At 44.6% G+C, this 25,298-nt stretch overlaps 2 protein-coding genes across 11 annotated transcripts in view; both read left to right on the forward strand.

The window, feature by feature from the left end:
- The window catches only part of TDRD7 (tudor domain containing 7), a 97,693-nt gene extending 91,356 nt beyond the window's left edge, over positions 1-6,337 (forward strand). For all 4 annotated transcript variants that reach the window (XM_053296846.1, XM_053296848.1, XM_053296847.1 and 1 more), the window contains exon 17: positions 5,928-6,337. In XM_053296846.1, the coding sequence (XP_053152821.1) occupies positions 5,928-6,148 (221 nt within the window). In that variant the 3' untranslated portion in view covers positions 6,149-6,337. The remainder of the gene's footprint in view (positions 1-5,927) is intronic.
- A 5,210-nt stretch (positions 6,338-11,547) lies between these two features.
- Positions 11,548-25,298, forward strand: part of TMOD1 (tropomodulin 1) — a 54,089-nt gene continuing 40,338 nt past the window's right edge. Inside the window, exon 1 of one of the 7 annotated variants that reach the window (XM_053295459.1) lies at positions 11,548-11,657. Coding sequence is in view for 1 of the 7 variants with exons in the window: in XM_053295457.1 (XP_053151432.1) it covers positions 11,976-12,156 (181 nt within the window). In the remaining 6 variants the exon portion in view is untranslated. Of the gene's footprint in view, positions 11,658-11,732; positions 12,157-25,298 lie in introns of those variants that run through there. The other 6 variants (XM_053295456.1, XM_053295455.1, XM_053295458.1 and 3 more) reach the window with 6 other exon arrangements.

The raw sequence follows: 25,298 nt of genomic DNA on the forward strand, positions 1-25,298 counted from the left end.
GATGGCAATGGTAAACCCCTTCTGTATTCTGCCAAAGACTTGTGGTCACTAGGAGTCAACACCAACTTGACGGCACACTTCAAATTTGGTTTCTTTAGGTATTCAAACTGAATGTGAACAGTTAACACTTATGGCTGATTGTCTCTTCAGTGGTGGACTCTAAAGGAGAATCTCTCTGAGGGCATTCCTTTCTAGTGTCTGACTGCTATGGACATGGTAACAACCAATGCTTCTCTCAAAGGTTGTGGGGCTCACTGCCTGAACCTACATGCTCAGGGCCTGTGGAATTCAACAGTCAACTCTCCATGTCAACTCATCATAGTCTTCCTAGCTCTAAAGTCTGTTCTACCCATCATGATAAACCACAAGATGAAAGTATTACTGGACAATATGACTGCAGTCAACAAGTTTCCAGGTCCCTGTGGGATTTCCAATAGAGTTTCCAGGTCCCTGTGCAATTTGGCGATTCAGCTTTGGGATTGGAGTATTCAGCACAAAGTTTTCCCTATAGCTCTCCACATAAAGGGCACAGACAACTCTCTCACTGAAGCCTTGAGTAGGAAAACAAATTATTTTCAACATGAATGGGAAGTCACTCAATCTATTCCAACAATGGGGGATCCCCCGATAGAACTCTTCACAACTGCAACCAACAAATGCAAGCAATACTGCTCAAGAGTGGGCATAGGGAAAAGGTCTCTTGGAGATGCCTTCCAAGTGCCCTGGAAGGACGACTAATTTTTGTTTTCCCTTTTCCAGCTATTAACCAGAGTCTTGAGCAGAATTTTAAAAGAGAAAATGAAATGCATCATTCTCACCCCGTGGTGGTCAAGGCAACTATGGTTCCCTCCTCTGCTTCGACTCAAGGAATCCACTACCACTTCCTTCAGCGCCAGAGTCTCTTGTTTGAAGCAAATGGCCATTGTCTTCCATCACAATTCTCAAATCTTGAATCAGTGTGGTGATTAAATTACTAGACATTTTACTAAATGAAAGGAAAGCATCCACTAGGTGCAATTACTCTTGCAAATGGAAATGATTTGCCCACAATTTTCAATCCTCCAGGAACCTAACCCCACCCCCTATTCCCATAGGTACAATGACTCTTTGTTCAGTTTCATTTCTCATGGTTGTAGGCGAGGAACAGAACCCCTGACTGCATACTTAAATCTGTGAGTATAGCATATGCATGAGCCTCTCTGCTAACTAGCATTTGACTGTAACAGTAAGAAAGAACTTGCCACTGGAGGGCTTATGTTGCATATTAAAAGGAAACTAGTGATACATATTACATGGAGTGCTAGCCAATGCAGAGTTCTTGTAGCATGTACTTATGCCAGCTACTTCATGGTGATATATGTAGTATTAAATGCAGACTCTCACTAAATATAATGTACATAGTGGCCCATGGAAGCTGATGGGATCGCTTGGAAACTTAACTGCAAACCTAATGCAGGGCAGAGCCATCATGATCAATGGAAACATTCTGTGTAGTAAGAGGGCCTTCTCAGCTGCAACTCCTCGACTGTGGAGTTCCCTCTACTGCTATGAATATTTATAATTGGCTTTTCCAGAAAAGCTCTCAAAGCTGTTTACAAAGATAGATAAATCCTTTATAATAAAATGCTAAAGTGTGATCCCGTGTCTCTGCGCCCGTGTCTTTTTCGGCCGTTCTGGGCATGCGCGGAGTGCATGCCCAGGACGTCCGAGAAAGATACGGCTGCAGAGACACAGCGGCCATGTTGCCTCTCCGCGGAAAGGCCAGAGGCGGCCACGGGGAGGACAGAGGCGGCAGCGGCGGGTACAGCCCGGCCGCAGGGGTAGGAGAGCTGGCGGCGCCGAAAAGAACAGGGGCGGCGGCGGGTCCGGACGGCCCGCAGGAAGGCCAGAAACACCGACAGCAGGTCTGGCCCGGCTGCAGGGAGGCAGAGGCGGGGGCAGCGGGTCCAGCCCGGATGCGGGGATAGGAGAGGCAGCGGCAGGTCTGGCCCGCCCGCCGAAAAGAACAGCGGCGGTGACGGGTCCCAACCGGCCGTAAGGAGAGCAGAGGCGGCGGCGACGGGTCCCGACCGGCTGCAGAGAAGGGAAAGATGGCGGGGGCGGGCGGCACTCTTGGAACTCTCCCCTACTAGCGCCCGTTATTTCAACGGGCTTAAAAACACTAGTTGATAAATAAGATGGTTCCCTGTCCCAAAAGGGCTCACAATCTAAAAGGAAATGTAAGGTAGACACCTGCAACAGTTGGTCTCCCCTGGCTAAATATAAGAGCGGTGGGTTGCCGATGGTAACTGGGCAAAGAGCCACCTTTTAAAAGTGGTGATTCTGTTTATTTAGCAGGGGGAGAGTAACTGGCCCTATCCACCCCCAGCACAGTACCTCCAGTGACTGTTCCTGGTGTCTATCTTGTTTCTTTTTAGATTGTGAGCCCTTTGGGGTCAGGGTGAAGTATCGGGGTACCCCTGACCCCAATAGGGCCATCTTATTTGTTTGTTACTTCTCTGTGCAAACCGCCCTGAGCCATTTTTGGAAGGGCAGTATAGAAATCGAATGAATGAATAAATGAATGAATGGATGGGTGTGCGCGAGAGTGATGAGAGACTGTATATTTTTATTGTATGTTGCCCTAGTAGATTTTTTCTAAGGACTGGTAAGAAACTTGCTTAAATAAATAAATCTATACCAAAGTGTTGTCCACATTGGTGCTATATAGGCAGTACCTTGGTGTAGGTCATGTGGGCCGATTAGGGGCATAGTTTTGCCCTACATCAGGGTTGCAGTTGGGATGCTGGTCATCTAAATGGTCAGATTATCAACTGACCACTTGCTTGATTGCTGTAAAGTATTTCATACTGTCAGAAGTGCCCGTATATAAGTAGCAAGCTTGCTTTCTTTTTTTCCTGCCTCCTTGTTGTTCTCTGACAGCGGAGGCCCCTTACTCCCAACCTTGCAGCAGTTAGGGTTGCATGTGTGGACAGATGCCACCTACCCTGTAACTTTCTCTCTGTGTTGCTGCATTGGCCAACTTCTCCTGCTAGCCGTGTGTTGCAGCTGCAGGCTTCTTGGAAAAGAAACAAGAGCATTGGGGTTCAGGAAAAAGGTAATAATCAGAGGGCCATAGGTCTAGGGTTAGAAAATAAAAATTTTACTGGCCTTGACAATTTTACCATCCAGTTGTCGTGAAGATACCAAGCCATCAGAAATTCCTAGTGACTAGTGTCTGCACATAGTCAGGAGTAACAAGACATGTGCCAAGGCAGTGCAGTAGGCACATTTTGTTCTGTGAATGCTGTGAATACAAATGTAAAGCAGAATGGCTGCATATAGCAGTACATGTATCTCTTCTACAGGCAGCCTGTCGCATTGCAGTATCTGTGGCACCACAGCCACCCCAAGTGGGCATGCTGCAGGCAAACCCAGGAACAAGATTCCACAATCTCGGGACCTATTTTCTTCACACAGGAAAAGCATTCTGCGTATACTTAGGGGGGATTGCGTGAGGCCATCTTAAAGAATTTCCCCTTGGAAAAAAGGAACTCTTCACATACTCAGAAGCACTTATCCCTAAGTGCCAAAATGGATGTGTGTAGACGTAGATGGCAGAGGTCACAAGTGCTCTGCAACTGGAACCTACCTTATGGGTTTTTGCTTTTCAGTGGGTAGGTGGGGCTTCCATGTGATCTGGCTCTGCAAAGCATCTTGGAAGGTTTGGGACTTTCTGCAATTACATGTAACACATGGCTACTAAAAAAAAAAGTGTGCTAAAATTCATGCTTAACTGTTTTGATAGTATTTGATCAAGTTATTTTTATCAGTCAGATATCAAACCTAATCAGGATTGTACAGCATGGCTTTCTGACTGCTTCTAAATGGAGTTGCCATAGTCTTCAAATAATTTGTGGGGGCAGGGCACGGAGCTGGAATGGGCTGTACCATTTCAGTCTGCTTGTCTGGGCAAGTGACCCCTTCCTTGAGGAGAAAAATCCACGCATGCAAAACTAACATCTGGCCGAAGACTGATTTAGCACTTGCCCCAGTGTCTAGTTTCCTTTGTGTAGAGAATTCTTCCAAAGGAGCATTCTCCCAACCACCTCCTTTCCTTACTTCATTGTAACAAAGCCCTTTCGCTATTCAGCCCTGGCACAGCATCCCTCCAGTGGCTGTTGCTACTGTCTAGTTTTATGTTTCATTTAATTTTTTGCCCTTCTGGGAATAGGAAACTGTCTTATTACTATTCTTGTTTCTATGTAAACTCCTTGGAGAATGTCTTTGTCAGAAAGTGGTGTAGAAATAAGTGTAAATGAAAGAATCCCATTCTTCTGATGTTTATTCCTGTCTTCACTTCCTTCCCCTTCCTTCCCTCCCTGAATTGGCTTGTAGATTTAGATAGAGGGATAAGTGTTCTATGTAAAGTGCTATGCACAGATAGCACTATATTTAATCAATTCCTTTATTATGATCACAGACCAGCACAGTGTACAAACAGAAGTCCAACGCCCCCCCCCCCCATAATCTACAATCAGTGGTTAAGCACATACTTAAGCATACAGATCAGTTAACAATGATTCTTAATGAACTCCTGGCAGATTTTACTGGCTATCAAACAGGACTTAGCCACATTGTAAGATCTCAGTTCATTCTGGTCATTTAAAAGATAATCAAGATAAAAAGAACCTGTACAACCTGGATGACAACTAATAAAAGGGGTTATATTTTTAGGCCGTATATCTTAGTAAAATTTGACAATAAAGGAGCACATGAGCCATTTTTTTGATATCTCCTGATTTGCAGAGACAAGTATGTTCTTTGTAGGGGATTCACTATATTAATAATTATAATTATCCAAGCTTGCAACCTCCCAACAGCTCTCTGGAATCATATGGTTTAGGAAGAGCTTTACCACACAATGAGTTGAAACAAACACAAATTGGAGGTGTACTTTGCTAGAGTGATCGGAGGTCAAGAGAGAAACAAACTTGCTTTGCTTTCCTAATCCAGTATGGTCACTGTGATGCTTAACCTTGAGGTTTTGGGACATGTATAGCTAGTATATCAGCCCGCTGCCGCCACTTGAGAATACTTTCAGCCCTCACCCAGATACCTCAAGCATCTCAGGGTAGCAATGTTGTCTTTGCACAATAGTCTGTCTTCTAGAAGGTATGGATAGTAAGAGTTGCCACTCGGGATAAACCACCACCAAGGATGTAATCTTGTTTGAAATAAATATAACTATTTTCTCTCCTTTATACAGCACTGCATAAAGCACACCTGCCATCCTGTGAGAATTGCACTCCAACTGACCTTAAATGTCACAGACTCTCTCCCAGTTTTTATAAGGAATCCCCACTGCCCTGTCACCACAGTGCTTTTGTTGCCTCTATTACATTCAGTACAAAACCTCCAGTATGACTTTATACCTTACCACAAACAAAAATACAAATATTTGCTCACTGAAATTCTAGAATAAAATTCCAGTTTTGTCACAGTCACCAGATCACATGCCATAGTTATGGTGAAGTGGTGGATTTAGTTCATAGAGGAAGGACAAGAGGCTATTCTGGATATATTAATGGATGTTCAAAGGCCAGACTTAGTTTCCCTGTTGCATTGGTTTCTACTTCAGCCCCCAGTTTTGCTGTTGAAGAGCATTGAGAATAAGGACTTTAAAAAAAAACTTTTTAAAAACCCTTTCACGCTCTCAGATTAGATAAAATTATGGGATGCATCTACCTGTAGAAGGTGCAAGGTCTTCAGGTGGGTGTGACTTCACTACATAGCCATGACTAACCATCTTCACGTGCTCATCATTATGGATTGTACATGCTGTGTGTGTTGGTCTGAAAACTCACAGGAGCAAAAGTTACAATCTCTTGGAATATTTTACACTACAGGATGTCTTTTTAACTTGCTTCTGTATCATTTCCCCCTAGGAGTGGAAGGACAGCAGTGGTCAGAGGAGGCATCGATAGTATTCCGAAATCATGTGGAGAAGAAGCCTCTGGTGGCACAGGTGGAAGCAGTTAATGATGGGGCTAATCCGTGGGACCGAAAAGTAGTGACCTACTTAGTTGACACGTCTCAACCAGACACTGATATATGGATTCATGATATTATGACCCAATATCTTGTGGAGACTTCAAAGGCTAACTGATTGGTTTTTGAAACCTTAGTAATTTCAGCAATAAGAATGTGATAGGCTTTTAAAATACATGAACGTTAACCTAGCTGTGATTAAAAACTTCAGTTTACTTATCTGACTTTTGCACTGTTTAATGCTAAAACATTGGGCTGGAAATACAGAATGTTACCTATATATAAATAAATTACTGTTCTATTTGAATCTTGTCTTTCTGTTTCAGATTAAGAATTGACTAGATGTAATTGAACAGTTGGGAGCTGCATCTGACCAGCAACTTTGTCTGGATCATGATGGTGCTCTCATGTAATGGCATCACACACTAAAGGATCTGAGCATAGACAACACTAGGCTAGATGAACCAATGGCCTGACTCTGTCTCAGGCAATTTCATATGGAGTCCCATGTTTTTACACATTAAGTACTTTGCCTGAGCACATGAGATCTAGAACAATAGATAGATGGTACTGATTTTGAAGCAAATTGTTGGTCTTCCCTGATCATAAGCCAGTGACACTGGAGCAACTGCTTTTTCTTCCCTCTTCTACTCCTCGCCCCCTCCTCCATTTAACAAAAATGGATTCGCCCAATAGCTGCTTATAAAAAATAATTATAATCAAATGGGAGTAACTTAGTTGAATTATGTCCATCAAAAACACTATAGAAATAGCATCTTTTCTGAATGCTTTCTTAGAAGGTCCATTTTTATATAGCACCTGGCTGCTGCTGTGTCTTTGCTCCTAGTAGCACCTACATATGCAGCCTACATTGCTAGGGTGGATTGTGTGCTTGCACTCTTAAGCTACTGATGTATGTTTCATAAGGTAACATAATTCTATCATCCAGGGGGTTTCAGCCTTTTTAAACTATTCCTTCTGTCTCAGAGCTTCAACTAAGGTACCCCATATATAATACACACAAGAATTCTTGCTTAAGCATTATCTGGAGATCACAATTCCTATTTTAAAATTATGATCTCCAGAAGTGCATCTTGTCAAAGTTGGTGGCAAAGTACAAGCCAAGCGAATCTGCCTTTGAATAAGGCCAAAATACCCTACCACCCCTATGCTGTGACTTCCTTCTTCCACACTGTGGACTCTGGTGGCCAGAATTCCATAGCACAGCCTTGGCCCTTCCCTCTCTCCTTCTGGCTGGCTGGCTGGCTGGCTGGCTAGGTGCTCAGGCTCACCCCCCCCCCCCGCCCTTCCTCAGTCTGACTGACAGGCTTAGCAGTGAGTGAAATGCTGGCTGATGCTCAGAAAGGGAGGGATGCTGCTTGACACTCTTTCCCCTCCGGGAGAGGACTAGTTGACTTGGCTGGTGAGACGAAACCTCTGCTCAGAAGCCAATAGTGCAGGATGCCGGTGAGTCAGGAGAGCTCCATGTACCCCCAGGGGTTTATATACTCCTGATTGAAAATCCCTGCTATAATTCATTTGGTCTTGTCTAGAGGTCTTGTGTATTCTGTACTAGGTATATCTTGCATTGTGTCAGCAAACCGGTATTTTTTCGCATATGTGCACTCTACAGCCAACCCTAGTTCTTGGGGAATCCATGATGCACAGGTTTATGTACTGCTCATTTTCAGGTGTACATTTAAAGTCCACATCCTCTGATATACATGTCTATTGCCTCCAAGGGACTAAAAACGCCCAGCATGCAATGCTTTCTTCCTCATACTGTCATACTTGGTATCAAGTCAGTAGATGATTCTGGTGTCACTGAGAATGTCTCATCTGTATAGAACAGTAGTCCTCAATGCAAAGTTAGGACAGGGCTGGACTGGGGGCACTGAGAAGGCAGTGGAATGTATGTGGGGAGGGCGCTGGGTTTTGAGCAGAATGGCTACTTAAGGGTGGGGGTCGGGGCGCAGGGGCACCCTGCAGGTGGGGTGCAGCGGGAATATGCCCTGTTGCCCTGTGGGCCAGTCTGAGCCTGAGTTAAGAACTACCAGTAGTGTTGTGTGAATGTATGGATTCCGGTCTCTAAAATACATATGTGGCTGTGCTTCCAGTCTGAAAGTGTGGACAACCTAGGACTTAGTACTTGTTTATCAGTAGAACTGTGTACGATTGCAGGGGAGGGGGGCAGAAGCACAGAATGTGATGGTGCACAGAATTGGGCATTATGTGCATTTCCTTATACAGATCAAAGAATTCAGCTTTCCTGGATGGAGAATTGCATGGAGGGTGGGTGGGGTATATACAGCCCTCCTGAAGCTACCATAGGGGTTATGAATAATTCACCTTCTCTGGCACACAGGTTTTTTTCCTCTTATAGCATCATCAACCTGTAAATGGTGGATTGACTATTGTCTACAGCTTGCAAGCCTAGTAAAAAACCATAGAGGAACTCGTAATGGCAAGTTGACCACATCCAGCATCTAAGCAGCTGGTGAAGAATTATCAATTCCATGCCCTTTCTCTTGCAGCTGGAGTAACGCCTTCAAAAGATAATAAATGCTACTACAGTTTTTACCATGTATCCGATGTGGAGGTGTGGTGCAGATGTCTGAGACTTCTGCTGGATCAGGTCAAAGGACCAGCATCCTGTTTGCCACTGTGCCCCACTAGTTGCCTCTAGAAAGCCCGCCAGCAGGACTTGGAGGCAATAGCTCTCTTGTACTGTTCCCTAGCAACTGGTATTTAGAAATTCCATTTAGCTGTTATTGCTGAGAGCTGCTATTAGACAAATGTGCGGAAGATGAGTCTAAACTCTTTTTAAACCCTTCTATAACAGCGTCTGCTGCCACATCTTGTGGCAGTGAATTCTGTAAAATAGGCATTGTGTGAAGTACTTTGCCCTGAATCTATTGCAAATCAACTCTACGGGATGACCCCTTACTATTATGACACCTGGTCAGAAAGGGGGGGGGGTCCTTTCCATATTTTTGATAACATTTCATTGACTTTTTAATTGCACCTTATTTGCCCTCCCCACACTTCTTCAGCCTGCAAACCTCTACTTATCCTTCCCCCAGGTTGAGCTGAAAAAGGAAAGCATGTGTGTGCGCTCACACACCCATGCACATGCATACCACTCAGCCATGTGTTTGATACAATCTCTATATCCTATAGACTTCCCCATATACCTTGTATATACATAAAAAGCAGAACAAATCCGGTGGAATTGTTTTGGCATTTCACATGATTAAAAGTTGTTAGTTTGTTCTCTGCAAAGTCAGTTGTTTCCAGCCATTGCTCTTCATTGCTGTCTCATGTTGTGGACTGATTTTTTATTTGTCCATGAAGACTTCATGCCTTTGATGTAAGAACAGCTTGTGCCCATCTGGCTGAATCTTCACCTGTTTTTCCTATGCTATCTGAAATCTGGACTTTGGATGCATGGGAAAGACAACTGGTAGGATTAGAGGTGTTTGTCTCTATGGGTTCTATAGAATTGGAGGATCATCTATGGGGCACGGTAGCATTGTTCTGTGGTCTTAGGCAAGCCTCCCTCTCAGTCTGGGGAGGCTTGCCTAATAATACCATACAGGGTTGTTGTGAGGGGGAATAATAACTTTATTGGATGCCCCATAATTGTTCTCTGAGGTGGCTCACAAAGTAAAACAATAGAATAAAACATACAATTACAAACAAAACAAAACTACAATTAAAATAAGCCTGGATAAATGAAAAGGTCTTAACCTGGAGCACTTCCAGAGAGCAGGTTTTACCATGGGTTTACTGTGAGGCTCAATTTGACCAGAAAAACTAAAAAAACTAAAAGCCTCATCTGGAAATGCTCCTGGTATCTAAAATAACAGTGATGGCCCCAGGTGAGCCTTGCTCGGGAGGCTATTCCATAAACAAGATGCCATCATCAAAAAGGCCCTCTTCCTAGTAGCTATCCATCTCACTTCATTTGTCTCGGGCATTGGGAGCAGGGTCACCAAAGAAAATCTTAAGATCCAGCTAGGGATCTATATGGGGCAAGGCACTCTTTTAGCTAACCTAGACTGAAGTGGTTTGGGACTTTAAAACCAGCACTTTGAATTGGGTCCGGAAACCAGTTTATGCACCAGTGCACTGATGAAGAGCCATCATATGATAAAAGTGCCTTATCCTGGTTAATACTTCTGTGGCCTTATTTTGGACCAACAGTAGTTCCTGAACAATTTTCAAAAGCAGTCCCGTGTGTACAATGCATTGTTTTAGTAATCTCTGGATTTCAAGAAGATAGTGCATGAAATGCTTTCAAATACTCTCCACCACTGTACAAATTCTAGATTTTGGTAACTTTCAGCCCAACATGGTTTTGATCCACAATATATTGGTGAATGCTTTCTTTCATAATAGCCCCACTATTGACTACTATCAGGTACTAGGTGGAGGCCCTGTTTCTAGTGCCAGTCTTGTCTGAGTTTAGGCTAGCTGGTCTAATGCACTTTCAAGAGTAGTTCAACAGACACCCACCCCACCCCACCCCCACCCCACCCACGATTAAGAGCTTTAGGAAAGCTGTGAAGGCAGGGGCGTAACTATAATAGGGCAAGGGGAGACAGTTGTCTGGGGGCCCACTGCCTTGGAGGGCACCCCAGAGGCAAGTCACATGACTGATTCCCCCAGAGGCAAGTCACATGACTGAATCCCCCAGCCATGCACCCGCCCGGGCTTCCTTCAGTTGTATTCATCCTCCGAAACCGATGTGAGTGTTAAGACCTGGAGCTACCAGAACAGCATCTCTTTCTCTAGTACCATGAAGTGACTTCCATCGTCCACAATTTACAAAACCTTTTAAAAAATAATTTAGGATGATAGGAGATATATATACACACTATGCCTTTTATTACCACTATTCAGCCTCATTTAAGATTTCTTTACTTCATGAGCTGAGCTTCAGTGGTGAGGGGGCATTTTAAAATCTTGTCTCTGGGCCCACTCCGACCTTGCTACGCCCCTGTGTGAAGGCCATCTTATTCTAACTTGAAAACAAACTATTCGGATGTGTTTTGTGATGTTTCCTGGAAGCTTTGATGGCTTCGAACTACAGTATTAGGATACTGTTGCTAACTATTGTTGTGATTGACTAGGCTGTATTTTGATTGCTGTTTCTGTGTTGTAACCTGCAATTAAATTGAAAGGAACAGTAGCAAGGCTAGACAAAGAGCATCCCAGAGCTGGGCTCTAGATCTAACTCTCCAGATATATATTAAAGTGAGTTAAATGGCTTATCTCCGCGGCGCTCCTCTCTCCCCCGCTTTCAATACTATCAGGCAAATGCTCCTAGTCGCAGGCTTAGTCTGAAACAGGGAGGAGAGCGGCTAATCTTCACCCTGCAATCTGCCCATTTGCACATAGTTATTGACGGTGCGCAGTGGGACTTGCTGTCGCGTAAACGTGCATTGGATCCGGCTTTAAATAGATACTCATGTGCACTGGTTAAGTAAGCCCAACGTTTAGTGGGAGCGGCTTCTTCCTGAACAGACTAAAGACATTCAGGATTGTCCTCCGTGGCTGCAATCCTATTAACGCTTAGAACTCAGGGCGCTGAAGCAACATGCCCAGAGTCATGTTTCAGTAAGGTGGGCCACTGGTGTATGCTTTGCACTGCAGGCACGTTTACCCGGAAGTCCCACCGTGAGTTCAATATGGGGCTTACTCCTATGTAACTGCCCAGAAGGAGCGGATTCGCCGAGCCTACTTCGGCCACACGCTGCTGGGCTCACGTTTTCCAGGCAGAAGTCGCCCCCGCCCATTGGGCTGAGTGGAGCCTGGGAAAAGGCACCGAGCGTTCTCTGGCTTGACGGAGAGCGGGCGGGGTGGGTGGGCTGCCGGTGGATCCATCCTGCCAGCCGGTGGCGGGGTGGGCGGCCTTCCAGTCCATCCTCCTCTCGGCCCGGATGACTGACAGCCGCGGTGGGAGGGGAGCCCTCTGCTCTGCTCCTTCTTCTGCTTCGCCTCCTTTCTGCGTAACTTTGGAGCTCCTCTCCAAGGCGCGCGGCGGCTCTGTGGCGGAGCGACACCCGGCGTGCGCCTCTTTCTTCCATTCCCTCAGCAAGGCCACAGCCTGGCAAGACACAGGTACAGAATTTGGGGGGGGGCGTAACTTGGCTGAGTGTCCCTCTCTTCTCTCCCCCCCCACCCCGCCGCGCCACCCTACTATGTCTGAGAGCCCCAGCAACCAGCAACCCAAGCCATATCTGGGCAAAACATGCCGCTGCCACCAAAGGGGACCGGCTGGACGCAGCAGCAGCAGCGCGCCTATAAATAGCCGATTCCTTCCCCTCCGTTCCATCGTTGCCGGGGGCGGGGAGGGGGCAGACCACGCTGTAGGGGCAAACACAGGCGCATCGTCAGCGCGGTGCCCCGCCGTCTGGTAGTCTCTCTCTCTGCTTGGCTAATGCCCTAGGGCAGGCTGCAAGCAAGCGGTGGGACCGGACCTCTCCTCGGCCCCCGCTCCGATCACACTGGCGGCTAGCCTGCAGAAGCGGGCCAGCTTGAAAGTTGGTTCTTAGAAATGAGCCCCCCTTTGCACTGGTCCGGGTCCCCACTCTATCTAGTCTTGGGCAGTTCCGTACTCCAGTCAGAACCGAAGCAGGTGAAGCTTTGCTTAGCAGAGAGAGGGAGGAGGTGGGGGAAAGATTCATCTCCTTAAATTCTTCCAAAGAGAGGAAGCCGCGTTGGTAGGTAATAGTGTGTAGCGGCAAAAACAACCCAGAGTCTTGTGACACCTTAAAGACGTTCAACACGCAGGGGCGTAGCCAGCAAGGTTGGAGTGGGTCCTGGGACAAAACGTGAAGGGAGCCCCTGCCCCCCGCCCCTTCTTCTTCAGAGAGTTGGGAGGGGGAAAACATAGAGCAAATTCAGCCATCCAGTGGGCTCCCTTCCTTCAAGGGCCCAAGGACATTTGTTCCTCTTTGTTCAATTGTAGGTACATTCCAGTCCTTTTCCAGCAGGTTTATTGTAGTATAACCTTTTGGGTACTAGAGCCAACTTTAGAAGCCTACTCCAGGAAAGCTTATGCTTCAATAAGATTCTTACTCTTTAAGGAGCCATAAGATTGTTTCTTTAATATCGGAGTGACAGGTTTGCCTTTAAAAGGCAGAAGAGCAGGGGCAGTCTGGAAAGTCACAACCCTTTTGTTTCCTCTGCCTAATTCAATACAGAACTTCAGTTGTAAAGATAGGATAAAATCTTGTGGCACATTAAGGACTAGAAAAATTCATTCTGGCATACACTTTCATGGATTGTAGTCCATGTTCACAGATGGATGTCACATTATTGTCTCTGCTGCAACAAACTATTGTGGTTGCATATTAATCAGTGTCCAGACAATCTATTAGTTAATCATCTGTTTACACAGAACAACTAATTAACATACTAATGGAATTGGGCCACGCCACTCCATACTCTGTGGGCTTAAAATACTCTGTGGGCCACTCCAGATAATATTTTCCTAACAATCTGGAGACTGTCCCCTATTAACTGCTCTGCTAATGTGCAATGCTATCTGGGAAGCTGCACCCCAGCATCCTCCATATCATTTGAAGGAATCTGGAAGTGCACCTCTTGAGTCACACACAATGCTTCATTGGCACTGCTGAATATGTCACTTGGATCAGCCCTAGTTGAGGCAGAGAACAAGAAAGTTGTGCATGTTGTTGGGAAAGAGGGGGTTAATTGTTGGCTTTTGTCTCATGTCATTCTTGACCCAGAGAGGGGGGGGGGAGTCTAATGCTCTTTCTACCAGAATCAGATGCAGTTTATTCTCTTTGCCTTTTCTATTTTACATAATCTCTGACAATCTACAAAAATGAGTCACAAAGAGTGGTTTGTGGGTGGGTTGCCATGCTGTAGGAGGGGGTGTTATTTAGGGAGAAAGACTAGCAAGCTAGCATTGCCAACTTTTTTTATCAGCACTGCTCCCATGCATTTAAAACCGTTTCAATCAGATAAGGAAAACAGTCTGGCTTGCTCCTATTTCTTTAGCAATCACTTTATTTGGAGAAATCAGCAGGTGGAGCTTTTTATGGCATGCTGATAAGCATTTTCACCTGCTAATGGCTGCAGATCAAATTGCTGTTAGGGCAGAAAATTTGGCAGTCCACAGCAACTTGACACGCAGCAATTAAGTCAGTAAAGTTTTTTCCTGGCATCTAGATAAGTGGTGAGAAGAAATGTACTGTCTTAATTGCTGTGTGTCAGGCTGTTTTTAACAGGATTGGGGGTGGGGTGTGTGGAGCAAGGTAGTCAACTTACAGGAGATGTTTGGAACTTTTAAATAAAGACAGAATTTTGTAGGTTTAATTGATTTGAGACAAAGAGTTTGTCCATTTCAAAAGTTCTTCTTAGTGCAAATGGACTTGAGGCAATGGAACTTCCTTTCATCTGCTGCCAGAAGGGATGCCTGCTGTGTAAGGAGAAAGGTACTGTGCACAGTCACTGCAAACCAGCGAGAGATAGTGGGCTGAATGAAAAAGAGGTTATAAGGTTTTGTGCCTTTTAATCATTGTGCAGAAGAAGGAACTCCTCCTACAGGAGTGAGAAGAGATTCTCCTGCCAAAAATTCCTCCTCTACACAACTGTAAAGCATACAGGAGCTCTGTCCTCTTTGGCACATAAATATCCTTGTGATCATAGTTATAGGAATGAGAATTTCCAATGATCAGAGCTGAAAGGATTTTCTAGACCCATTTCAAACTGGCTTTTGGGTGGGCTATGGGGTTGAGACCCTTTGATCGGCCTGATGGATGATCTCCAACTAGGCATTGACAAAGGGAGTGTGACTCTGCTGATCCTTTTGGATCACTCCGCAGCTTTTCATACCATCAACCGTTGTATCCTTCTGGGTCGCCTCGGGTGGTGGGATTGGGTGGCACTGTTTTACAGTGGTTCCATTCCTGCCTCTCTGGTAGATTCCAGATGGTGTTGCTTGGAGACTGTGGCTCTGCAAAGTGAGAACTAAAGTGTGGAGTTCCACAAGGCTCCATACTGTCCCCAATGCTCTTTAACATCTACATGAAACTACTGGGAGAGATAATCGGGTGCACGGTGTTATCAATGTATCGATGGCACGCAAATCTGTTTCTCCATGTCAGCTTCATCAGAGACTTGCGTTTTGGGTGGTATACAAATGTGTGAAATAAATAAATAAATCATAAAATGGCATAACGTCCCTAAATACCTGCCTGGAGGTGGTAATGGGATGAATGAGGAATAACAAACTGAAGTTGAATCCAAATAAGATGGAGGTACTGATTATGGGGGTCAAGACTGTCGGAATGGTTTAGAGCTGCCTTTTCTGTTCCCCCCAAAAGAACAGGCGGGGGGGAGAAAGTGGCGGCAGGGGGGAGAAAATGGCAGCGGGAGAGAAAGTGGCTGTGGGGGGGAATGAGAACCGGGGGGGGGGTAGCCAAGAGGGAGGGGGAAAGGAGGGGGAGAACTAGAGGTGCAGATGCTCTGTGCCCGGGCCAGCTAGTACAACATACAACTTTTTAAAAATCAGTTAAAAATCAAATTTGAAAATCAAATTTGAAAATTTAAAAGGCCTAAGTAAACAAAAAGGTCTTTACCTGGTGTCTAAAAGAACAAAGTGATGAAGCCAGTGAACCTCACTGAGAAGGCTATTCCATAAACAGGGTACAACCACCGAAAAGGCACTTACCCTAGTAGCCACCTGCCTTGCCTTGTTTGACAGGGGCACTCAGAGCAGATCCTCCAAAGAAGATCTTAAGGTCCAGGTTGGAGCATATAGGGCAAGGCGCTCTCTCCTGATCCCAAGCCACTTAGGGCTTTAAAGGTTAAAACCTGCACATTGAATGGACTGTTGGTTATAATCTCCAACCAGGTATTGACAAAGGGACTGTGACTGCTGATCCTTTTGGATCACTAAGCGGCTTTCAATACCATCAACCATTGTATCCTTCTGGGTCACCTTAGGGAAGTGGGATTGGGTGGCACTGTTTTACAGATCAACACCACTTTGCATATCAACACCATTATTACCTATAAAGCCCTTAATGGCTTGGGACCAGGGTACTTAAGAGAGCTCCTCCTTTGTCATGAACTCTGCTGCCTATTAAGATCATTTGTGGAAGTCTGGCTACATTTAGTGGTGACTCGGGACTGGGCCTTCTCTGTGGCTGCCCCAGAGCTTTGGAATGTACGCCCTGTCAGAATAAAAACTTCTGCATCTCTGATTGCTTTTAAAAAGACCCTTAAGGCACACCTGTTTTCCCAGGCTTTTAATTAAAACTAATTTTAAACTGCTCAATTTTCAATGTTTTTCCATTGGCATGGTTGGAGGACAAATATAAAAAGCAGGGATGTGCCAAAATGTGATTCGTAAGCCAAATTGCGGGGCACCACCCTTTAAAAATAAGGGCTTCCCCAGCCCCTTCAAACCGGAGGAGAGCAGGTCCATACCTGCTCCTCCAATCGCTGTACTCCCGACGCTCCCCCTCAGATTTACTGCATGTTTGCGAGGCATGTCCCAGCTGCCCCTGTATCTGATGCCAGCACACACGCAGTCTCTGCACATGCATGCCAGCCATTTATATGGTCAGCACCATCGCATTTCGGCATATCCCTAATAAAAAGATACCTTATCATTTGTGCAGGTGCCCCTGTGATTCAGGGGAAGTAGAAAATGCAGCATATATTTTACTTCACTGCGCTTTTTGACAGCACTCTATGCAATAAATTGATTTTACCCCTTTTAACGGATTTGGTGGGAAGATCTATGGAACTTTATGAAATATATCTTTTTGGAGATGGGAATGTATTTGTCATGTCCCGTGTTGCCAGATTTTGGGCTATTGTGTATAAAATTCACCAAATAATGGTTAAGGCTCCCTCAGTCAGTTAGGTAATGACATTCACCTTACTAGGTGAGCTTTTCTTGTCTAATGTGATAGATTGATTGTACTGGATGTAGGTTGTTATCAACTTTAATTGCTGTTAATTGTATCTGGTCAAGTATCATAATAAAGATCTTAACCGTTCAATTTTATTCTGTTAAAAAAATTGTTCTGTTTTATTTGTTGTGTTTTGGATTGTGTGCACTGCTGGAGATACATGTATCGAGCAGTATATAAATATGATAGATAGGCAATCAAAGCTAAAGGTAAAGTGTATCAAGTCGATTTCAACTCCTGGCACCCACAAAACCATGTGGTTGTCTTTGGTAGAATACAGAAGGGGTTTACCATTGCCTCCTCCCGTGCAGTATGAGATGATGCCTTTCAGCATCTACATGAATATATTATCAGATGAAGAAATGAGATATATGTTTTAAATGTGTGTTTCGGCTAAAAGCATGACCTACAAATCAGAAATCTCTGGTTTGAAATCTCACCTTTGCCCTGAACTCTCCAGGTGGCCTTAGGCAAGGTGCTTTCTCTCCCTCCTTTTGTGATATGAGAATATTATGTCATCTTATATGTTTTTTAAAGGATTACAATATGACATATACATTGTGAATGACTTTGAACATTTTAGTGCTACAGAAATGCTAAGTATTATTGGTTGCAACTGAAATACCTCTTGTAGCTTCAGTATTTCTGTCACTCTTGAATTCCTTTTAACAGGAAATAGAACTGATTTAAAATTGATTGGTTAAGTGCTGTCTAGTCGATGTCGACTCCTAGCGACCACATAGATCGATTCTCTCCAGGATGATCTGTCTTCAGCCTGGCATTTAAGATCTCAGTGGTGCTTTCATTGCTGTCATAATCGAGTCCATCCACCTTGCTGCTGGTCGTCCTCTTCTTCTCTTTCCTTCTACTTTCCCCAGCATTATAGACTTCTCAAGGGAGCTGGGTCTTTGCATAATGCATCCGAAGTACGATAGTTTGAGCCTGGTCATTTGTGCCTAGAGTGGAAATTCTGGATGGATTTGTTCTACGATCCTTTTGTTTGTTTTCCTGGCTGTCCATGGTATCCTCAAAAGTCCTCTCCAGCAACAAAGTTCAAAAGTGTCAATGCTTTTTCTATCTTGCTTCTTCAAATTCCAGCTTTCGCATCCCTAGAGTGTCACAGGAAAAACCATTGTTCGAACAATTCTAATCTTTGTAGGTGTAGACAAGTCACAGCATTTAAATATCCTCCCCAAAGCCTTCATTACAGCCCTACCAAGTGCTAGTCTGCAGTGTAGTTCTTGACTGCTGGATCCTTTACTGTTGACGGTCGATCCTAAAAGGCAGAAGCTATCCACCAGTCCAATGTCTTCATTGTCAGTTCTGATTTAAAATTAAAACCTGTTTAATCTATGATTAATGCATGAATTACTTATTTTAGCTCCACTAGGGACCCTAGCCTACATCCAGACTAGTGTTCAAAGGTACACCTAGGTAATCTTGGAGCCTGGCCCTAAAGACCTTTGGAGCCCCCCCCCCCATGTTAAGCATCATCCCCCTACATACACGCGCAGTATTTTTAACACATGGGTTCTTGAGGGCAATTGAACAGCAACGGACCTCACAACTGACCTCTTCTTACAAGAATGTAAGAATATAAAACAGGTATATTTATGCAAATATGCATTAGCAGAAACATTTCAACATGTAACTGAACATGTTCCCATCCCACACATTTCTTTCCCCACTTCCCCCTCTGTTTCTAAAGCAAAGGTCACGCTCGGCCACCTAGCCCAGGTCACAGTCATGCTCAGCCGCCCGATGCAGCCTGTAGGCCACACCACCAGGACAGACTAAAGAGGATTTGGGGACAAGTCCAGGGGTAAGAGCGCCTCTGCTAGTGTTGCACTAGCACTAGGACATAGCATAATGGCATTGTTCAAAGAAAAGAATCATCCTTGTTCTTGTGCTAACAGAAGTTGTTGGTGCATTGCACAATGTGTAACACAACTTTGTGTGTGACTCAAAGAAGGTCTTTCACTAGCTATTGTGCAATATCATAGTTATGTAGGCTACCCTGAGGTGTGGAATCTTCTCACATTCTGCCAATACACTAGTCTGAATGTAGGGCACTGAATGTTTAGGCCTTTCAAAGCACCGATTTGTTTGCATTTTCTTATTAAAATTAAAAAGTGAACCTTTTATTTCTGTTGATAGCCTACTGTGTGTTCAAAACTTTTTTATATCTGTTTAATTCCTCTATGCTGAATATTACGTTGTTTTACTTTTACATTAAGAACTCTTTATATCTAATATTTATCTCCTTATGTTTAAATCTCACATTTTTTTCCATGACTGTGCATAGGGTTCCCGGGCAATCTCCCTTCAGGCACTGACCAGACCCAGACTTGCTTGTTTTCAGCAAAATTGCTGTATTATTGCTTTCAGCACCATGGCTGTGCCCTGAGCATAAAATCCAACAAGGTATAGGAGATATTATATTTTTCAATCTAGCACATAAGAGGACAAGGCTTTTGTGCCTTGAACAGGTAAATGTAGGAAGGGAACTGTTCAGCTTTTCCACCCTTGCATAAGAGCAGCATCTGTCAACATGTCCTCTTCTACCTCAACAGCCCTGCTCTCTTTTGTACCCAGACTCCTTATTTGGCACAGCGGAAGGGCCCACATAGGCCCATGGATTTCAGAAAGCTTCATCACATCTTGTTCTCTGCTGTAGTATGGCCATTGTTTGGACTGGATCAGTGAAAAGAAACTTCGGCTTATAAGAATAGGTACATTACTAAGATACATCACTGAGCCTCTCGCTTTACTACTCATTTTGTTCTCTAGAGTGGAATTCCCTGCGTGAGTTGGTGTAGTGTAACGTAGTGGAAAGGACTGTAGCTGTGAGCCATGAAGTCCTGGGTTCGAATTTTGATTCAGCTACCAGCTCACTGGGTAGCCTTAGGCACACCACACTCTCTCAGCCTAATAAGAACAGCCCTGCTGGATCAGGCCCAAGGCCCATCTAGTCCAGCATCCTGTTTCACACAGTGGCCCACCAGATGCCGCTGGAAGCCCACAGGCGGAAGTTGAGGGCATGCCCTCTCTCCTGCTGTTACTCCCCTGCAACTGGTACTGGCTGGAGGCTGGAGGTGGCCTGTAGCCCTCCGAATAGTAGCCATTGATAGACCTCTCCATGAAGTTATCCAAACCCCTCTTAAAGCTACCCAGGTTACATTTAAAATGTAGAGATCTGTAAAAATCTCTGGTCAGCAGCTAGATTCTGTGGAGGGTCACTCTGAAAATGGAGTTGGGGTGAACATAAGAACAGCCCTGCTGGATCAGGCCCAAGGCCTATCTAGTCCAGCATCCTGTTTCGCACAGTGGCCCATCAGATGCTTCTGGTGAGCCCACAGGCAAGAGGTATGTGCATGCCCTCTCTCCTGCTGTTGCTTCTCTGTGGCTGGTATTGAGAGGCATCGTCCCTCTGAGGCTGGAGGTGGCCCACAGCCACCAGACTAGTAGCCATTGATAGACCTGCCCTCCATGAATTTGTCTAAGCCCCTTTTAAAGCCATCCAAGCTGGTGGCTATCACCACATACTGTGGCAAAGAATTCCATAAATTAATTATGCACTGTGTGAAGAAGTACTTCCTCTTGTCAGTTCTAAATTTCCAAACCTAAATTTCAGTTTCATGGGGTGATCCCTAGTTCTAGTGTTGTGAGAGAGGGAGAAAAATTTCTCTCTGTCCACCCTTTCCACTCCATGCATAATTTTATACACCTCGATCATGTGTACCCTTAGTTGCCTCTTTTCCAAGGCTAGCCTCATAAGGAAGGTGCTCCAGGCCCCTGGTCATCTTGGTTGCCCACTTCTGCACCTTTTCCAGTTCTACATTATCCTTCTTAAGACACAGTGACCAAAGCTGTATGCAGTACTCCACATGTGGCTGCATCATAGATTTGTATAAGGGTATTATAATATTAGCATTTTTACTTTCAATCCCATTCCGCTCCGTCCCCCCCAGGCACCCCTCTGCCATGGTTAGTAAAAAAGTTTTTAAAAACCCAGAAGCTTGGCAGGGCGGGCCCCCCACAGGAGGTTTTGGGGGGCCTCCTGTGCACAGGGCCCTCAGGGCTGGGGGATCCGGGCAGTCCAGGCACCCAAATAATCTTGGTGTGCCCCTGCTTTCTAGTCCTCTGATACAGAGCTTGACTGTAGGGACAAGTTACATATTTTTGCTAGGAGATCAGCAAATTTCACATTTGAGTTCTTTCAGAATTCTTGGGTGGATGCCATCTGGTCCTGGGGATTTGTTAATTTTTAGTTTATCAAGACAGTTTAGAACATTTTCCCTTGTCACCTCAAATTGGCCCAGTTCTTCGGCCACTAAAGCTGAAAAGCTCAGTTCTGGAGAGGGTATATGGTCAGTAGCCTCCGCCGTGAAGACAGATGCAAAGAACTAATTCAGCTTCTCTGGAATCTCCTTATCCTCCTCAATAATCCCTTTCACACCCTCATCATCTAAGCGGTGGCCAACCACCTCCCTGGCAGGTTTTCTGCTTCTGATATATTTAAATAAGTTTTTGTTATTCCCCTTGACACTTCTAGCTATATGCCCCTCAAACTCTCTTTTTGCATTCCTTATTGTCTCCTTGCATTTCTTTTGCCAGAGTTTGTTACTTTCTGTTTTCTTCATTTGGGCAGGACTTCCATTTCCTGAAAGAAGTCTTCTTCCCTTTTATAGCTTCCCTGACTCTACTTGTTAGCCATGCGGGTATCCTCCTGAATTTGGTGGTACCGTGCCTCCTTCTTGGTATACATTCCAACTGAGCTTCTTGTATTGTGGTTTTAAATTGTGGCTTTCTGGAGTAATTGGACCCTCCTGACTTTCCCTTTCAGCTTCCTTTTTACCAATCCCCTCATTTTTGAGAAGTTTAGGAACATAGAAACATAGGAAACTGCCATATACTGAGTCAGACCATTGGTCTATCTAGCTCAGTATTGTCTTCACAGACTGGGAGCAGCTTCTCCAAGGTTGCAGGCAGGAATCTCTCTCAGCCCTATCTTGGAGAAGCCAGGGAGGGAACTTGAAACCTTCTGCTCTTCCCAGAGCGGCTTCATCCCCTGAGGGGAATATCTTGCAGTGCTCACACATCAAGTCTCCCATTCAGATGCAACCAGGGCAGACCCTGCTTAGCTATGGGAACAAGTCATGCCTGCTGCCACAAGATCAGCTCTCCTTCCTCTTCTGAAGTCCAACACAGATGTGACTTCCTTGACAATTCTCCACTTGCATATATGCTGAATTGGATCACACTATGGTCACTGCTACCCAATGGTTCTGCAACTCTGATATCTCACACCAGGTCCTGGGCACCACTCAGGATTAAGTCCAAGGTCACCATATCTCTGGTTGTTCCACAACTAACTGTTCTAAGACACAATCATTTAGCATGTCTAGAAATTTGGCCTCTCTTTCATTACCTGAATGTGAATTTACCCAGTCTATGAGTGGGTCAAGGCTCTGATCCCACCTTCCAAAGTAGCTCACCCCTATTTGTGGCAAGTCCAGGATAGCAATGGGAGATGAGGCTAAGCTGGTGCAGTTGGAACAGAAAGCCATCTTAATATTATTGCACCCTGTCCTGCTTGTTTGTGTATGTTAGGCTTGCAAAACTCAGTGTCATAGTTGAATATTTAAGTGAGGTGATATATCTTGAAAACATATGGTAGGTCAATTTGAATGTTTTTCTTTTGTGTATAATTAATATGATTTTGTATAAATTTAGGCCAAAGCAGGTGGGTAGCACAATTGTTTTTTTCAGTGATGCCATTTAATTATTGACATTTATATAGCCTTGTTTTCAGTGTTCAAAGGACACCACATACACTATCTCAGTAATCATCACAACAACTCTATAAGGTAGCCGGTATCAGTATTCCCAAATTGTAAATGAAGTATTGAGACTAAGAGATCTAGTGAATCCATGAGTAAGGTTTGGAATACTTGTAAGAGTCCTTTGGAACTGATTGCTCTGCAGGCATCTTTCTTCAGTGCTTCTGCTTTCTGCTCTCTGCAAGCATACAGTGGGTTGGATTGTGTAAATTGATCTGAGGGGGAAGGTCTAGTGAACTGGTGCCCTAACTGATTGAAGTGGAAGGCTCTTCTCCCCACTGGTTCTCTTCCACCTTCTGGTAATAGTTTGCGGGAGGGGGGAACTATTGGCTTTAGGATGAAACTGGGCAGACTTCCTAGAGTGCTCTGAGAGTCAAGAGCTTTTTCAAGTTGGCACCACTGAGAGAGCACAATTTCAAGCCACTCTAAGTATCCTGCAGATACCATCTTGGAGCCATGATGACCATAAGTGAGTTTCTTGTGAAACATTTCACTTATTTATATTTACATCTCACACATCAGGTTATAAACCTCTCAGGGTGACTTACAATAATGAAAAACAACATTATAACCATACACTAAAACAAATTCAACAGCATAAAAACAATGTAAAGACACCATGAAGACAAACTCAGTGCCTGATGAGCCACCCTAGGGAGAGCATTGGACAGGTGTGGGGCAGCTCCACAAAGAAGACCCTCTCACAGTGGTGCACCTAGGTAATTTTGGAGCCAGGACCTAAAGGCCTTTGGAGCTCCCCGCCCGCCCCGGCCCGCTGCAAGTTAATCATCATTTTTAGCATATAGATACTTGAAGGCACAAATCACACCACCCAGGACAGATTAAAGATGATTTGGAGGGCTTCAGAGGTGTGTGGACAGAGGTGCACTTAGGTAATTTTGGAACCTGGACCTAAAAGCCTTTGGAGCCCCCCCCCCGCAAATTAAGCATAATTATGCTTGGCCGGGCGACCGCACCACCCAGGACAGACTAAAGATGGTTTGGGGGGGCAGGGGCTGTGGAGGCCCTGGACTTCGGCCCCAAAGTCCAGGGGTAAGAGCGCCTCTGCCCTCTCATGAGTCTCCACCTACCACAACTCTGATGGGGTAGGAAGCTGGAGCAGGCCTTCTGAGGCTAATCTCAACATCCAGGCAGGTTAATCTGGGGCTGAGGGAGGTGGTCATGGTATCCATGTCTGAATTCATATAGATTTTTAAAGGTCAACATTTTGAACTTGGCCCAGAAATAGGCTTGGAGCCAGTGCTGTGGTTTCAGCTCTGGGAGAGATGTGCTACATGCTCCAAGACAGGTCCCCATTAATTCTGTAATTGCTGCATTTTATACTAACTGCAGTTTCTGAACCATCTTCAAGGACAGCCCCACGCATACAGCACATTGCAACAAGTCAGGCAAGATGTTACCAGAGTATGGGTGACTGTGATCATTCTACCTCTAGCCCTATTCAGACATTATGTTGTAGAAGTGCACAGACGTCTGTACACAGGTACGTGCGTTTCTGTGAATGACTGCACCTGCATTCATTTTAAAAGTGAACCTGGATACAAGTTCCTCTGATTCCTGGTACAGATAGGAAGTGTACTGCTGTGTTCACATAATGTTATTCACATAATGTGAATCTGTGTACAGATCTGTACCTGTGTACACTGTACACTCATACAGGTGTTGAGCATAACATGTGAACAGGGCTTTTTTCTAGGAGAGGTTACAGTTGGCATGGAAGATGCTTTTGTACCACTAAGGCTGGAAATGGACAATAGATTTTTCAAGAAGTTTGTATGATAGGCACATTGTTACTAGGGATACTCATCCCACTGCTGCTTCTGGTATTCAGGTTTTCCAGGGTTTTATAGCACTTTAAAAACCTGCAAAACCCCTTTGATCAGTGGTAATAATAGAACAAACAATGAGTGCACCATGAACAATGATATATCTTGCATATCACCTTCAACTCACTTAAAATTATTTGTCTCCTGCCTTTCTTCATCTTGAAATTTTGCTCTGGCAAGAAGAAAGGGAGAACATTTGCAGCAGCTGTAACTAAGTTGATTTATGTGATACTTACATCACTTAAAAATAATTGCTCTGACTTATGACTTGTTTTCATTATGTGCAAGTCCAGTATTCTATAAATCATACTCCTACAGTCTTGTGAAATGAGCTTCTAGGGTCTGACAGTCCAATGGAAGAGCTTCTTTTGTTTTTGTTTTTTAATATGTCATGCCAGCTTGAAAACAACTTTTGTGGTTAGTTTAAAATGTAAGATAGTTCTCCCTTAAGCCTGGAAGCTTCTGCCCTCGGTCAGTATTATATTTTTACATATAAGGAGTTTTGATCAAGCAATATAACAGTTCAGACAAATAGTTTATTTTTGCTTTCTCATACGCTGTGGATTTTTGGCATTTACGAGGTGAGTGTATTTTTATCCCTCTGGTTCTAGAAAGGA

This window comes from Hemicordylus capensis, chromosome 2 (genome assembly GCF_027244095.1).
Source record: "Hemicordylus capensis ecotype Gifberg chromosome 2, rHemCap1.1.pri, whole genome shotgun sequence".
NCBI classification, from domain to species: Eukaryota; Metazoa; Chordata; class Lepidosauria; order Squamata; family Cordylidae; genus Hemicordylus; species Hemicordylus capensis.